Source organism: Loxodonta africana, chromosome 3 (genome assembly GCF_030014295.1).
Source record: "Loxodonta africana isolate mLoxAfr1 chromosome 3, mLoxAfr1.hap2, whole genome shotgun sequence".
In the NCBI taxonomy this organism is placed as follows: Eukaryota; Metazoa; Chordata; class Mammalia; order Proboscidea; family Elephantidae; genus Loxodonta; species Loxodonta africana.
Genome location: NC_087344.1, coordinates 144,359,334 through 144,376,383, shown reverse-complemented (window position 1 = coordinate 144,376,383; position 17,050 = coordinate 144,359,334). Strand labels below are relative to the sequence as shown.

Genomic DNA, 17,050 nt, shown 5'->3' with positions numbered 1-17,050 from the left:
ATTGCACTGTCTACTTTGTCTCTGGTACTGGTAGATATAAATTTCAGTTTAGGAAATGATAAGCATTTGGGAACCTTGGAAACCAATAAAATATCACCATCAACAAGTAACTTGCCCTCTTCCTAAGGGGGCTGCAGTATTCTCCAATTTTGGATTTTCATGGAATAGAAACATTCCCATCTGGGCTCAAAGTACTCCTGTCTGCCTAAACCTGACTTGGAGGAAACAATGCTATTTTGTTACCAATTTCTTTTCCGCATAACCCCAAACTGTTGTGTTTTAGCTGGCAACAAAAAAGGAGAATTAAGTGAAGCAGTTCCAAAGGAATCAAAGGGGCAGTCACAGTGAAAGATGGAGGTAGTAGATGAGGAAAATGAAAAAGAAATGTTTTGTCAACTGTTTTTTCCCAAAGTGAAAAAGCTTTACATTCTCTAATAATGATATGAAAAATTCAGGCAACACAGAAAACTGTAAAAGACTCTAAAAGTCCTTCCAGGCCTACCACCTAGAGATAATGGTATATAGCCTTCCAGACTTTTTCATCGGTTCCTATATGCTTTTACTGAAAAAGGATCATGTTATTTTGGAACTTCACTTTTCATTTAATAAACTGCCTTATCTTTGCATCAACGAATGCTATGTTCTGGCATTGTGCTGGGTGCAGTGGGTAAAATAGACATGCTCTCTGCCTTCAGAGCTTAGAGTCTAGTAGCGGCTTTTGTACGTTAATTACGATAGGATGTGATTTAGTTCAGTAGGAGCATATGAGAGAGACACAATGGAAATTTGAAGGATCTGGCAAAGCTTCCTGGATCAAGGAATGCCAAAGCTGAGACTTGGGAAAAATGACTATATGTTGAAAATTGCTAAATACTAGTCTTTCTCCCCAGTTATACTGTCAACTCTTTAAGGACAGATTCTTTCCCTTTGTGTTCTCCAAAGTACTGAATCCAGTAATGCTTAAATTTTTCTTAAAGCGTTAAACATTTCTTGCAATGGCTATGTTGTGACCCATGTAATGTGGCTCAGATGCTATGGAGATTATAAAAGTATTCCATTCTGATCTTCCTTTGGGTGGCCATTAATAACTCTCCTTTGATAATATGTGGGACACCCTCATGTTTTCTAGCCTCTCGTTCCCCAGGCTAAATAAATTGATCTTTGTTCATTCCTTTTTCCTTTGCTATTTGGCCAAGTGATCAATGAAGTAGAAATTGTCAGCACAATTGTTTTAAAATTCATATTCCTTTGGCATTTAATAATTTACAGTAATTTATGTTGTTAGTCATTTCCTTCTCAGTTGTGTGTGCTTAATATGCCTTCTCAGATCATTTACAGGAAAAACTTTAGATGTTCTGAATGAAGGAGTCAATCATTCTATATTCAAGATTTTCGTTAACACCTATATGCCACGAGTCAACATTTGAAAAGATCAAGGATAGCTTCTCTGTTGAGATTTGCTGAATGATGACTTTGCAACATTGGGGAATAGTCTGTGGACCTCCCATGGCAGTGTTCTAATAAGTATCATAACCTCTGGAAAATATTTTAGAACATGGAATTGCAGTAAAGATCAGGCTGAGTTCCTTAAGTTCCCTGAAGAGTATAGTGTTTTATGTACTAAGGAAATTCTTAAGAATTGAACCAGTACCTATGACAATCGCTTTTTCACTAAGATTATTTTGGTTTTAGTTAATAGGTTACTCATTCCCAGGTTCATTCAGAAATATTTATATACCAACATACTAATGTGTGTTTCAGATATGCCTCTGCGCCCAGCTTTTTTGTTTTAAATTTTTATCCTAGATTCACAAAAGGTTAAAAAAAAAAAAAAAAAGTGTACAGGGAGGTCCTGTGTACCCGTCATTTCCCCCAATCTGTTTCTCATCTTTATACTTTTAAGTATAAAGATCCATCCAAATTGTTGCATATATCCATCCAACAGTGAGATCCATCCAAATTGTTGCATATATCAATAGTTTGCTTTTTATTGCTGCATAGTATTCCACGGTATAGTTACACCACAGTTTAACCATTCACTTGTTGAAGGATCTTTGAGTTGTTTGCAGATGGAGGGTACAATAATTTCACTGGGTGTTTATTTAACATTCCAAATTTTCAGAACAGATGATTTCTGTCCATATTTTGAGTACCTTTTAGGTACAATGCATGTTAATAGATGAATAAGTACATACATAAACAGCTCTACTGCAGAGTGGAATGATGTACAATAAAAGGCACAGAAAGCTATAGATTTTCAAACGGAAGGGAGAGCACAGTTAGGTTGAGATCAATGGAGGCTTTAAGGAGTAGAGAGCGTTTACATTGATTGGTGAAAAAGTAAGATTTACCTTGACAGTGGAGCCCTTGTGGCACAGTGGTTAAGAGCTCTGTTCCTAACCAAAAGGCCGGCAGTTCTAATCCACCAGCCACTCCTTGAAAACCCTACGGGGCACTTATACTGTTCTATAGGGTTGCTTGATAGTAATTTTTATCATATATACATTCAGCTCAGTATTCATTGCTCATTTAATATGGATGTTTACAACTATAAAGCAATTTGAGGAAGACTGGTGATGCATTATTACACTTAAGATGAAAAACCATGACACATGATGAATCAATTTCTTTTCAAATTTTAGGAAACCAATTTTCATTCGAGGAGGCATACTCAATTTTGCCAATTAATGTTAAGACATACCAATGTCTAAGGATAAACAACATGACAATCCAGTTTATAATTTATTTCAATGTTTTCAAACACTTATTTACCTTCCGTGTCTTGATAAGCCACAGGAAAGAACAGCACATAAAATGTAAGTCGGGCCTTAGTTAAATGCTGTATTTTAATAGTTTAAAAAATTAAAAACCAAGGATAAAATCAGTTGTTAGCATAATTAACATAATTTTAATTGAGTAACTGAATACTGATGTTTTAAAAACATGAAGCAGATAAATATGCCTTTAGAAATATTAAATTTTATTGTTTGCTTGCAAATTGTACTTTCTTTTAAATACAGGTAACATACAGTGAAACCTTTGAGAGCCGGAACTCGATGGGACTGCCTTGTTTTTCTGGGTCTCGCAGGTCTTCATGCTATGACAGGATGCAGTCTTACCACTTCTCTTTTGCTTTCTACTAGTGGAAAATATTTGAATTTTCCTTCTTGACAGGTTTCCACCTTACGCAAGTCTGGCTCTCGCAGGTTTTACTATACTTTTTAAATAATCTCACTCCTTTCACCTTGTGTCTATAAAAATAAAATTGCCCTTAACATTCTTAATTCTTTTTCCCAAATAAAGCCATTCATTATGAAGTATTTTTATATGGTAAGAAGTTATTAAATCATAGGTGTAAAATCAATGGCACAAATCATACATGTAGAAGATGATATAACAAATGCAACGATAGTACAGTAATCAGCCATACATAAGAGGTAGAATTCTTAATCACAGTTTTATAGAAAAGTTTCAGTAGTTTTATCTGTACCTTGCTTTATTAGTTATGGTACTACAATGCTGCTTCTCTTTATGAGTCTAACAGAAGGGGGAGAATATTGGCCCTTGTCAAGGGGCTACACCAAAACACCTCAGGCATTTTCTTGGTAAATTAATCGAACACATGGTATTTACTTGATTTTTTAAAAGCCCCAGGCTAGGGAAATCTAAGCATTTATTCTCCTGAGGGACTATAAGAAAGGGGAACTATATTTTTGCATCACTGTGTCTCTAGATATCATTACTTGTCAAGAATTTCAGCAGTATTAACCTACAAATGTGTTCTATACCCAAATGTATTGTAAGCTGATTGTTTCAAATGCAGTATATTTTATTCTAAAGAATATTACAAATGGGTATAACCTGAAGTTCTATTTAATTCATGATGTAGCTATATTACTAGTACTTGGATAAGACTCCACAGACTACAATAAGCTAGGATGGCAAAGACTTTTTACATATTTGTGGGTTATTCATGTTGGGTATTTATAACTTGGGACTCTGTGAAGTTTTCCAATCCTTACTTCCATATCAATAAATACTTATCAAAAAGGACATTTATTAAAATTATAATAAAAATTGTTAATAAGAGTACACTCAGTGCTGAAACTTACTATAGGGCTTAAGTTTCAAATAATGTACCTGAATACTTATAAAAGATAATTCAAAACCAAATAATTGTAAAAAACAAAACTCACATCCAAATAAAATTTTTTCCAGTTAACTGGAAATTCATTTCCTCTGCCTTATATTGAGTGGATTGTCATGATTAGCCCATCAGATTACATTTATTTTTGGTTCTGTGGTTTTAAGTGAACTTTATTTTGTTCAGATATGACTCAAGTACACCTGAATTCTTTTTGTTTCTGATGATTTTGAGAGCTCAGAAAAGGAGATGTTTATTATGTTAGGCCCAGATCCTTTCAGCAGTATTTCCTTCACAACTGCTGATAGTAACGTATTATGAAAGTCAATAATCAACCAAAATTAAGACTGTTGACAGATAATATAAAAATAAAATTGTTATTTTCTCTCACATTAAGAAATTCCATACCTTAGTTAAGGGCTAGACAGAATGTGTCCTTACGGAGACTGAGAAACTTTTGATGGAATTCTTTACTTCAAAGGGAAAATCTATCCTGATTTTAACAAGGAAAGTATGACTTTGCATTTTAATAGTTATCAAAATGTCAGCTTTTGGGATTTAGGCTAAGTATATAAAACTAATACTTTTTACTGATATTTTCACACTGAAATATAACATTTATAGTTTAAAAAATCTCCAAAATGTAACTTTTTCAAAGGTATGCTTCTATTTATATTATAGGAGAGGTACATATGTAAATAGAGAAAAGTTGAGCCTTTGTCTTCTAAACATATATTTAAGCCATAATTAGGTAATTCTCACATGTTTCATAACATACTGAAAGCTTATTTTGTAATTGCCACATTTACAAAGAAATTCCTGGGTGAAAGAACCTTTTTAAAAACAGATTGATTGGTGTTGCATGCAGGACCAAAGTTCAGTTATTTAAATCACCTATGACATTTGTAAGATGTTTTCAAATTTAGGAAAATACAGTTAATATGGCTTCATTCAATCACACCTATATTTGTTATAAGTACAACTGGATCAGTAAGATTTGCACAGACAAAAGTGAAAACTTCCACATTAAATTATACTTGCTTCACACTTAAAATGTCTAAAACATTTTTGAAAAGCTATTAATGGCCTTGACTGTAACAGTTTATCTCATTTTCCACCTGTTTTCAATGTTAAGTACTCTTGTTTGGAGTTTTAAGTTCTACTTTTCCTCTTATCTTCAAATAGACTCTTCAGCATATAAACCTGAATGGCTGACACCACCACCATGACCACTAAGTTAACCATAGACCAGAAGTTGACTCTATCAAAATTGCTTTCTTGTATATTTCGATCACGGGCTTCAAATGCTCTAAGAAGAGTCTGGATATGACCACTTTTGCTTAATCTGGCCTTGATGCTGTTGATGGATTCCTGAAGAGAAGTAAAACAATTTTACTATAAAATAGTTCTCAGTTATTTTAAGTCAATTTAAAAGTATGTTTCACAGTTACCTGATGTTCATGTTAGTTTTACAGCCAAACATAAGATAGACAAGGTGCACAATTCAGTTAACAGACAGGTACTACTTAAAAATATATTTAAATTGTTGCCTATAAAGAGTGATTTAAAAAAGGAATAAAGTTATTGTTAATTGAAAAATAGATAATATGAAAATATATTTCAGTGGCATGGTGCTAGAAATTTTACACAGATTATCTCTTAGCCCATAAGAAAATGATTAAGTTTTTAAAAACCTGATGGACAACTTTTAGGTATTTACCTGTTATTTTCTTTGAATTTTAGTCTGGTCCAATTTAGTATCTAGCAAAACACTCAATGTTTTTACCTCACGGAGATGAAACAAGAAAATATTTCAATTTTAGATGTGCATATTATATATCCAAAAGTAACCTACTTATAATACAAAAAAATAATGTTCTAAGATCACATTCAGAAGGTAAGCTTCCCTTCATTGTAAGCTGCTTATCTTCTGAAAAAATTATTTTTATAATGAGGTCCTTGTGAAATAAGTGGCTGCAAAACTATATAAAAGTAATATGAATGTATGGTAAAATTGTGAAGTTGAGATTTAAAGCACATTTAAGCACAAATATACTCAAACTTGCAGACTGTTCTGCTAAACCTACACAACAACAGTGTCATATTTATCATATGGGCCTATCTGTAAAGCAATGGTAAGTCAGTATTGAAAATATTTTCCATAAAAATATGGGATTGGGATTCAGATCCCCAAATAAATTTATAGCTGTTCACAATTCTTTTCAATATTATGGTGATAGTCAAATATAAAATTATTCATGTGCTGATTTTGGGGAGTAAATGAAAAATGTTCTTGAGATTTTATTTTAAAAAAGATCTATAAATATTTAAGCCATATTTAAAGCTAAAATGTCTGGTCATTTTGTTTAGCTGTGTGAATGAAATCAATCTGTTGAGAACACTAAATGCAGTGACGTATGGATAAGATTCATAACTGCTTATATTTTGTTTTGTTGGAAGAATAAATTTAAAATGAAAGGATATATTAATATGGTTGAGCTTTAAAAAAATGAGTGGGAATAAAAATGGACTAGGACTGGAACTATGTGTACATTATTTACATCGTAGACCTATTATCTATAAAATGGAGGGAAAGGGGAAAGCGAGTCGGAGCTGTATTGAATGATAGCTAAATTTTCTTCCAGTTCTAAAATTTAACTGTGTTTAATATACATATGAAATCACTGTGAGATTAAAAACTCATGGTAAAATTAATGTCAACTGAACTTAATCCTTTGAGTCTGTATTCACAGTATTACCAGTAGAAAAGTTAAAAAAAACTACAGTTCTTGCCAGGTACTCTTTCAAGCACTCTTACATATGCTATATCGTATTTCATCCTCACAACAACTCTAGAGGTGGTATCTCCATTTTGCAGTTTAAGAAACCAAGGCTTAGAGAGCTCCGTTAACTGAAGAATTACACATACGATCATTTAGTATTTCAAGTTCTTAAGCTCACTTGATCTATGATACAAAAACCAAATACATTCTGCTATAATTTGATACTTGCTTTCCAAAGAAATCTAGAGTTATCAAAATATAGGGGTTAGAAAATTTCAAACTAAAAATAACCAAGTTATTTCTCTTGCAGAAATTTCTATAATATAGGTATATATGCTACTTATAAACAGCACTGAGTAAATCCTAGCATTTGATTACATCTAGCTTTGGCTGAAGAGAAATGACCTTTTTTCCCTATCACTGGCAGTACTATTATTAGCAAATGGGTTCTTATACATGCTTATCACTTTCACTATGCATGGTCACAGTAAAACATTAATTCAAGCACAGAAGCTGTGTAGCTAGTGCAAGAGTTTTTACTCCTGAGTCTAGTGCTAGTTTCAATGAGCTGTAGGTCTGGTCACAGGGTAATGTAGACAGTGTTCCCAAATTAGTTAATACCAAATTTCATGTTATAAAAACTATGCTTGGGAAAAATGCCTGTATATCGTGTTTGCAGATCACTCAGTTTTACTCTATGAGCAAGTATGCTACAAACCATTACATTCTAAGAGAGTTTTACAGTTAAGAGCCTGCACTCAAATTCTAGTTCTGCCTCTATCTGGTTATATGACTAGGGGCATTATTTAACCTCCCTAAGACACAATTACCTCACTGGAAAAAATGGAGATAATAACCTTATAAAGTAAATATTAGATGAGATGATGTACATAAAATGCTTATCACATAGTAAGCCCTCAGGATGTTAGTCATTTTCATTATTTATTAAAACACCATACTGACCAAGATATCTTCCAGTTTCATATCTAACACATCTGTGCCAGTAATATATTTCTTCCAATCCTGTTCTTGCTCCTGCTCTCCCATGTTATCCAGGATTAATTCAAAGAAAATCACCTTCTCAGAAACAGTGCTGAATGTATTGTCAAAGCAGAACATGTAGTCACCAACTTCAGTCTCTACCCTGTATAAAAGTACATGTTTTCAGTTATCTGCACTTTTATTTGGAGAGCAAAGAAAATACAACTATAGGTAGAAAAAATAACATGGTTTATAACTGGAAAGCTTACTGATAGTACTTCCTTAGAATTTAAAGAAAGTTGATTCACATACTTCTAACTTAGATATGCTTGGCATTTATTAAGTACATTATGGTAAATGATCTAATTTTTGGAAAAGGATAGGACCAAAAATCTAGATACGTGACATCTCACAATAAACTTTATGCATTATTATAAAGTAATTTGAGTTCAATTCATCTGCAAATATGGCTACCAACCTTCCCTTCAATTGAAGATTATGAACTGAGTTTTGTTTTGTTTTCAAAAGCAGTGATAGGTTGAACTAAGTGTTTTCTCCCAGACCCCTTACTGACTAAGCACATCTTTGTAATGTACTTTACAATGTTATGAATGAGCTCTATGGCCAACAACCAAAGCTTTACCCTCAGTGACATTACCTTCACTGAATAAATGCCATGCACCTCTAAAGTGAATTTATACTCAGACTCATTAGCTTCTGGCCTGGGGAAAGGAAATTAACGAAGTGGTTTTCTAATGATTTTTTATGGAGAAACACTTTAACAGCGCAAAATATTCCACAGGCTAAGGACATCTACTGCTTGCCCTAAACAACAAGAAAACAAAGGGGTTTACATTTTATAAAATACCAGTGCAGTAACAGTTGTTTTTATTGTTAATTATTTCATAAGAGACTGCTGATAACACTTTAAGAAACCATTTAAAAAACACTCAAACGTTCTTGGCAAGGCCACAGTGTTTATAAAATTACCATCTGAAAACTGATGAGGTAAGAGAGACATATATGGTGTTTTATACAGTCACAGAGCATTAATAAAGACCCTTTTATAAAAATTCATATCTCTAACATGCACATTAAATGAACACATTTTGCCCCAGGGAAGAAGTCTGTTTTCTTTATTCCCATAGTATTCTAATACAGGTTTTGATATGTCCAGCAATGTTTCCTGTCTACTGAGATGACTTCTAAACCTTTCTAGCTGTATTCTAACTGCTTACCACCCAACCCTCTTCAGATTCTTAAGGATGATTTCAGCTGGAATTAGGGGACTTGCCTAAGCAGTGGGGATTTGCGGTTGAAGCTGCTCTGGATTAATAATTCTTATCCTTTTTGGTCTAGCATTAGGTTCAGTTATAGCCCTACCTTAAGTTATCTAGTGTGCTGTAACAAATACCACAAGTGGATGGCTTTAACAAAAAGAAATTTTATTTCTTCACAGTAAAGCAGGCTAAAAGTCCAAATTCAGGGCGTCAGCTCCAGGGTAAGGCTTTCTTTCTCTGTTGGCCTTCTCATCAATCTTCCCCTGCACTAGGATCTTCTCTATGCAGGGACCCCGGGTCCAAGGATGGGCTCTGCTCCCAGCATTGCTTTCTTGGTGGTATGAGGTCCCCAACTCTTTGCTTCCCTTTCATCTCTTGTAAGATAAAAGGTGGTGCAGGCCATACCCCATAGTCCCACCCTAATCCTCTTTAACATAAAATTATAATCACAAAATGGAGGACAAGTACATAATACTGGGAATCATGGCCTAACCAAGTTGACACATATTCTGGGGGGACACAGTTCAATCCATGATGCCTTCTAATATTGGAATTTCTTCATCCGTATTAAACAGGGTGTTAAGTTGTATTTCCTTTTGCCTTAGAACATTTTGCCTATAACTTCCCTTTGGTTGGCATGCACCCATTATGCAATTATTGCTGACATGAGGAAGGACCCAAGGAATACCTTTGGTGCCAAGATCTTCAATGAAACCCAGATCCATTTAGAAACCTGTCAGTTTTGGAGCAAGTACTGTATGTCAAAGGATGCTGAGAGCTCGCTTGCAACTTAAAGGCCTCACTGGGGCAAAGATCTTTCCTTCCAACTTTACAGGTTACGTCCCAAGTGCTACCTTGCAGTGAATGAATATGTGTTAGGGCAGAGAGGTTCAAGAAATCACAAAGGGAACGCGTTATGTTCAATTAGGAGAAAGACAGGTGTGTGTGTGTGTGTGTGTTCATACTTCTCTAAGCCTTTTTCAAAATATACCCTTCAAGAATTAGGCTGATGGAATTAATAGCATTGTTCCCTTAATACACAGTAGGCATAACGAATGACCTCAGTACAACCACTTATGATTCTGAGAAAGATTTCTGTCTTATCTACGTAACCTGAGGACCCAACGGGTCAAGGTACTAAAAGTTGGGGAGACAAAAGTATGGGGCTGACGGGTGTGGGAGTTGGCATTACAAAAACAAATCTTTATTAAAAATGTGCCTTTCTAAAGTGTCCTGTCAGCGCCACATACTCAGTTCAGCAAAGAAAACCTGAACTGTTCTTTTGCTCTAACCTAAGATCATTGTTTTCTTTTCCAGCATGCCCTCTTAGAATCATTACATCAATCTATATTTATTTCAAAACTTCAGATCCTACTGTTTGTGTATCTCAAATCACTAGTTATCCATATTTTCTACCAGTTCACATTTACTTATGATTTATTGCCATGTAATGGCTACTGACCTAACTTTCCACATTTTTTCCTATAGGTTCACAGTAGGAAAAAACACAGTTCAAACCGTGTTTTAGTTTTTGCTGTGACTATACATGGAAGGTCGGCGTAAACGATTTTGGTGTTTACTTGTCTCCAATATGCTGGATCATTTAAATTTTCAGGATGCTTGCATTATTTTCCACAGCATGATTCTAGATCTTGCCTTCCTTGTTCGACAGCTGTGTAACCTTTACCAACTTACTTATCTGCTCTATGCTTCAGTTTCCTCACTGGTAAAATGAGAATAACAGCAATACGTATCTGGGAGGGCTCTGGTGAAGAATTAAAAACGTATGTAAAGTGCTTAAACAGTAGCCTGACACATCAAAAGAACTTGATAAATGTCAACTGTTATAAACTCAATTCTCTTCTCCCAATGATTTAATGAGTGAGGTAATTCCATGCAAGAAAGCAGTAAGACGCCTTTCTCCTTTTCTTACTGTAATTTTAATTTATATGTAAGGAAAGCAGAAAATTAGAAATAAAGACTGAATGAAATTCTGTATATTCTTTACATTCTGAAATTTAAACATGAACTACATTTTTAGTTCCTATTGTTCATAAACCTATCAAAGAGAAGGCATAGTTTATTTCAAGTATCTCAAAATAAGGTGGCTTTAATTTGTTCTTTCTCTATTTTACTTATAGTTTATATAAATTTTTTCCTGGGCTTTGCATAAATAAGATACCATTTTAAAAACCACTTTTAAAATGAGTATCTTAGAAAATTATGAATGACAGATTTTTTTGCCTCATTCATTCACACATGCATTCAGTATTTACTGAGCATCATACATGTCAGAAGCTTTAGTTAACGAAGTCTAATAATTGTAATAATAACTAATACTTACATAGTGCTATGTGCCAGAGATGTTCTAAGCATCGTGTGGTAGAAAGCAATAGTTTTGGTTCATCCTGCCTCCACCTCTTAATAAATGTGTATTTAACTTCTCTGAGCCTCCTTGTCTGCAAAGATTCCTTGTCTGTAAAATGGGAATCAAAGCATCTATCTCACAGTAGGTTGGAAAGTTTAATTTAGATAGCATATAAGATGCTAAGTCTAGTTTATGGCAAATAGTAGACACTCTGCATTCACGCTTCTACTTCATATGAATGCACAGTTAAGCTCTAACACGATAACAAAATTGAGAAAAAAAAGTGCTATAGTTAAATAATAGAATGAAACGGAAACACACTAGTGAGATGTGAAAGCAAAGAAGTGAAATGTAAGAAGAGGATATATGGCCTTCTGTCAAATTCAAAGAGTTATAACAAGTATTTTTTTTCTATATAGTTTCCTAAGGTCGTATCTTTTACTTTTTGATCTTTTTCTAATTATTTAAAGAGTGAAGTCTGAGCAAAAATACAATTACACACACGCATACATGCAAAGACATACTGTCCTGTTGTTTTAATAAAGAAAACTATGGGCAAAAATGACACAGTCAGCAGTTCAAGAAACTCTTTAGGGCAGATAACTAGTTAAAACAGAAAGCCTATGCTAACAGGAAAGGCAGGTTTAAAATGCCACAACAGATTGGGTACACTACTTAGGGAATACTCATGTGTTTAACCAAAACAAAGAAGAAATTAAGTCAAGATCAAATTGAAATGCCTACACAAAAAAGGGTAATAAAAAGACAGTATATAAAACGGTCCACTATTAGGGATTGCTTAACATGTTCATTTGAAATAATCTAATACTGGTATTTAGCATCAGATATGTTAAATTATGCTGCCCTGCAGACAGCCTACTGGTATTATTCAGCATAAGGAAACAGGAGAGAATACTTACGTGTGAACTCCATCTGATTTTCTTTGTTCAAAAACTAAAGTTTTACCCTCCGGGGAGGCAAGATGGAAATCAATATCTAATCCTGCTCCATCTAACACCTACAAAACAGTACAGAAGAACGTACATTATAAATTCTGAATATAAAAATTATATAAAGTAGATTCTATGATGAAAAGATTTTTTTTCTCAAACTAGAGGGTTAAGAAAGCCAACAGACCACTGTTAGAACTAGAAGGGAGCTAAAAGATCAACTAGCTCAATTCTATTCATTTTTAGAACTTGTCCCTTTCTAATTCTTTCCTGTTGCCATCACCTAAATTTAGGCCTCATGGATATTATTAAAATAACCTTCCTAAAACTTTGAGGACTAAGGCACCTGACCCAAGCCATGGTATTTTCAATTGCCTCATATACATGCGAAAGCTGGACAACAAATAAGGAAGTCTGAAGAACTGATGCCTTTGAATTATGATGTTGGTGAAGAATACTGAATATACCACGGACTGCCAGAGGAACAAACAAATCTGTCTTCGAAGAAGTACAGCCAGAATACTCCTTAGAGGCAAGGATGGCAAGACTTGTCTCACATACTTTGGACATGTTACCAGGAGTGACCAGTCCCTGGAGAAGCACATCATGCTTGGTAAAGTAGAGGGTCAGCAAAAAAGAGGAAGACACTCAATGAGATGGATTGAAATAGTGGCTGCAACAATGGGCTCCAGCATAACAATTGTTGTGAGGATGGTGCAGGACCAGGCAATGTTTTGTTCTGTTGTACGTAGGGTTGCTATGAGTCGGAACCTACTCAATGGCACCTAACAACAACAAAACAATGCCTTCAATGAGAAGACTTACAGAGTGGAAAGAAATACAGACTTAAAATTTAGACAATTTAGGGCATGCTAAATAACATTTCTGATTTGTTTACTCTTCAATAAAGTGAGAATAAATAATTAACTGCTCCTTAGCCTGGAATTCAATGCCCCCATGATCTGACTCCAGCTGACTTCTTCAATATATTCTTCTACACTCCCCGATATGAACTGTGTCTATCAGGTAGGCTGGTTCACTTATTGGCCAATGAATATGATTTGATCTTTTACAATCCGAAAATGTCCATATAATGATGTTATAATGTTCTTGTCAGGTGCCATGGAATTGATTTTGTCTCACAGCAATCCCAAGTGACACAGCAGAACTGCCCTATAGGATTTTCTTTTTTTTTTTTAATCTTTACAGAAGCAGATCACTAGGTCTGGCCGTTACGTGGGTTTGAACTGCCAACCTTTCAGTTAGTAGTAGAGTACTTAACTGTGCCACTGAGACTCCCAGGCTGTATGAGAACACAGACTATGATTTTACTCACCATTGTATCGCTGGCACTCAGCAAGGTGCTTGACACACATTAAGCACTCAATAATGATTTAGATTTTTAAATTAATCATCTATTTTATTCACAAGATATATGTATTGACATTGAAACACATTTTTTAAGAACTTATATCAATATAATGTAGTGCTGGGGCTGGTCAATTATCTTAAAAGTGTCCTAAAACTTAAAAAGAAACGGTTAAAAATTTTTAGTATTTCACAGTAACCCAGGGACAACGTCTACAATGTGTTCCTTGACATTTAGAAAACGAACCTTAAGACAAAAATCAGTAGCTTGTATTTAATGGAAAATTAATCATGGAGTTGGAAAATGCAAAGAAAGGGCTGAAGATGATCTCAACCCCAAGACCCCTCCAGTCCTCTAGGGCTACTGAGATTAAATTAAAAAAAAAAAAAAAATTTTTTTTTTTTTCAATTTTAATTACATATGACTTTATTTCTCTCCCCAATCAAAACAATTTAATTGTTTAGGAAAAATACTTTGGGGGAACAGTCCCTTTAAAAATGACTAAAGATGTAAAGTATAAAGGTAAATAAGTCAGCTGTATAACTTTTACATTACAAAATAAAAGATGAACATTTATTGAATATTTATTATGGGTCGAATATAGTCTATGAACATTTACTAATTTTTTCAAATTAACTCTGTAGTACTTACATTATCTCTATTTTACAAATGAAAGATTAAGCAACTTGTTCAAGATTACACAGCTAGTAAGTGGCAGAGCCGTAATTTGAAACTAGGCATTTTGTCTCTAGAGCTGTACTCTTAAGAGGCCAATAAATAACAAAGACTTCCCAATATGTGGGTAAATACAAATTGTTTTCTTATTTGAAATATTTCACTAAACCTCTAATGTTTTCTTGCATCTAATTTTGCCTCTCCTTAAATCCATCTTCCACATTATACCCAGTGATGTATCTGAACACATTTTTATGCTACAAAATAAGGGCAAAGTTACTTAGCGTGGCTGTGGTTCAAGATCCATGATCCAGCTGCCTGTCCTTTCCAATCTCCTTTTCTGCTACTTCCATCCTACACTTTACAGTCTAAAAAACTACTTGTCCACTACACACTGCCCAATTTCCAAACACACTATGTGTCTCTAGACATTTTGTTCCCTTTCCTGAAATGCCCCTCTTTCCTTCTGTTCCTGTGTAACTTAAGCATATTTCTAGATTCAACTTTGATATTTTCTCAAGGAATCCCAGGGAAGTCCTCCTCTATTAGCACTTAATGATACTTTACTGAAATTATCTGTTTATGAGCCAGTAACCCTTAAATATTAACCTCTTTGAGAACAAGGACTCTTTTTTTCATTTGTTTTCCCTTTCTAATACACATTCCTGGCACATAATAACTGTTTATTAAATGCTGAACTTCTGACCTAATCCAGAAATCAAGTTCTAGCCTCAGTTTTCCTCTCCATTTGATTTTATATAAAGTACTTTACTCTCTACACTTACCTTATGCATCTATAATCTAATCTTCAAGTTCCTTTCTGCTGAAGACTCTTTTTTCTTTTTTTGTTATTAAACAATTCTCTACATCACCTTAAAAAAATTAACAGATGAACTACACCAACACATCTATTTTTGCAGTGCTACCTGGACACATCTAAATTAGCTGTGTGAAACTAACAAGCTTTCTTCTAAGAAACTACCGTCTACTAGATGATTTACTAAGTTGTGGCAACTCCCTATAATAGAGTGCTATGTAGATACTGGAGCCCTGGTGGTGCAGTGATTAAGGGCTCGGCTGCTAACCAAAAGGTCAGCAGTTGGAATCCACGAGCCCCTCCTTAGAAACTCTGTGGGGCAGCTCTACTCTGTTCTATAGGGTTGCTTTGAGTTGGAATCAACCCGATGGCAACAGAGTTTATGCACATACTGAAAAGTCCTGGTGGCAAGGTGGTTAAGCACTTCATTACTAACTTATGGTCCACAGTTCGAACCCACCAGCAGCTCTGCTGGAGAAGGAGGGTGCAGTCTACTTCTGTAAAGATTACAGCCTTGGAAACCATATGGAGCAATCCTATAGGGTCACCATTACGGAGTCGAGTTGGAATGGACTCCATGGTTATGAGTTTGGTTTTTTGGGGGGGGAGATACTAAAAAGGAAATCCTGGTGACATGGTGGTTAACAGCTACAGCTGCTAACCAAGAGGTGGCGGTTCAAATCCAGCAAGCGCTCCTTGTAAACTCTACGGGGCAGTTTTATTCTGTCCTACAGGGTCGCTATGAGTCGGGATCGACTCGACCGCAACGGGTTTTTTTATTTTTGGATACTAAAAAGGAAAACAATGACATGGGGGTAAAAGCTTACAATGCTAAATGGAAGAATGGTTGCACAGTTAATATACGGTTTGATGTTACTTGATCTAAAAATGATGTCCATGTAGCTGTAAAGGAAATGTTTATCATTTAATACAGCAGTAAGTGCCCCCTCCAAAGTTTTTCAAAATAGGATCTAGTGATAATCACGTGGCAACGATTTCAAAATCCTTACATGAAAAATGGCAGTGAAGACCTAATATCAGAATTGGGTGAAAGGGGTGGGGATGAATCAAACAAGTGTCATCGCCTCGTCCAATGATGAATGAGAACGTGTATTAATCCTGTTATTGTGGAATTCCCAGTATCGGAGCGTGTACTGGCTAGAAAAGCGATGGGTGTATTATGAAACGAAGCGCAAAGCCACCGACAGCACCAGTTCCGGCCACTTCCACAACCGAGCAGAGGGCAGAGGGCGGGTCGTCTGCAGGTCCCGCCTAACTCCTCCGTCCCGGAAGCCGCGCGAGCCTCCCCGGCGCGCCTGCGCGGGACTGGCGGGCTCCCCGGCGGCCCTCGCCCGCCCCGCACCCGGGCCGTCCACCGGAAGTTTCCAAGCGGGCGAGGGGACGACGCGGTGCACCTGGGCTACAGGAAGATCTATTAATGCCCCCTCCTCACTTACTTGGTACTCGATCTCCAGCGAGGCCTTCAGGGGCATGGGCTGGTAGAAACACTCCTTCTGGCCGGCCGGAAGGGTAAACGTGAAGTCGCTGTCTAAGGAGGGCGTGAAGCTGGCCGCTCCGGGCAGCAGCGCTGGTGGCACAGCGGCCAGGAAGAGCACCGGAAGGGGCAGCCAGATCTTACCGCCCATCCCTGCCGGGGCGATCTCGGGCTGGAAAGGCGTGGAA

At 35.8% G+C, this 17,050-nt stretch overlaps 1 protein-coding gene across 2 annotated transcripts; it reads right to left on the bottom strand.

The window, feature by feature from the left end:
- Positions 1-3,003: 3,003 nt before the first annotated feature.
- Positions 3,004-17,013, bottom strand: TMED5 (transmembrane p24 trafficking protein 5). Of its 2 annotated transcripts, XM_003418477.4 has the most exons (5): positions 16,825-17,013; positions 12,477-12,574; positions 7,891-8,071; positions 6,058-6,102; positions 5,328-5,525 (listed from the first exon to the last, which is right to left on the bottom strand). In XM_003418477.4, the coding sequence occupies exons 1-5, from the start codon at positions 17,011-17,013 to the stop codon at positions 5,454-5,456; spliced, it is 585 nt and encodes a 194-aa protein (XP_003418525.1). In that variant the 3' UTR covers positions 5,328-5,453. The 2 variants fall into 2 exon arrangements, with proteins under 2 accessions (XP_003418524.1, XP_003418525.1); XM_003418476.4 differs by lacking the exon at positions 6,058-6,102 and having other exon boundaries at positions 3,004-5,515.
- Between the last annotated feature and the right edge of the window lie 37 nt (positions 17,014-17,050).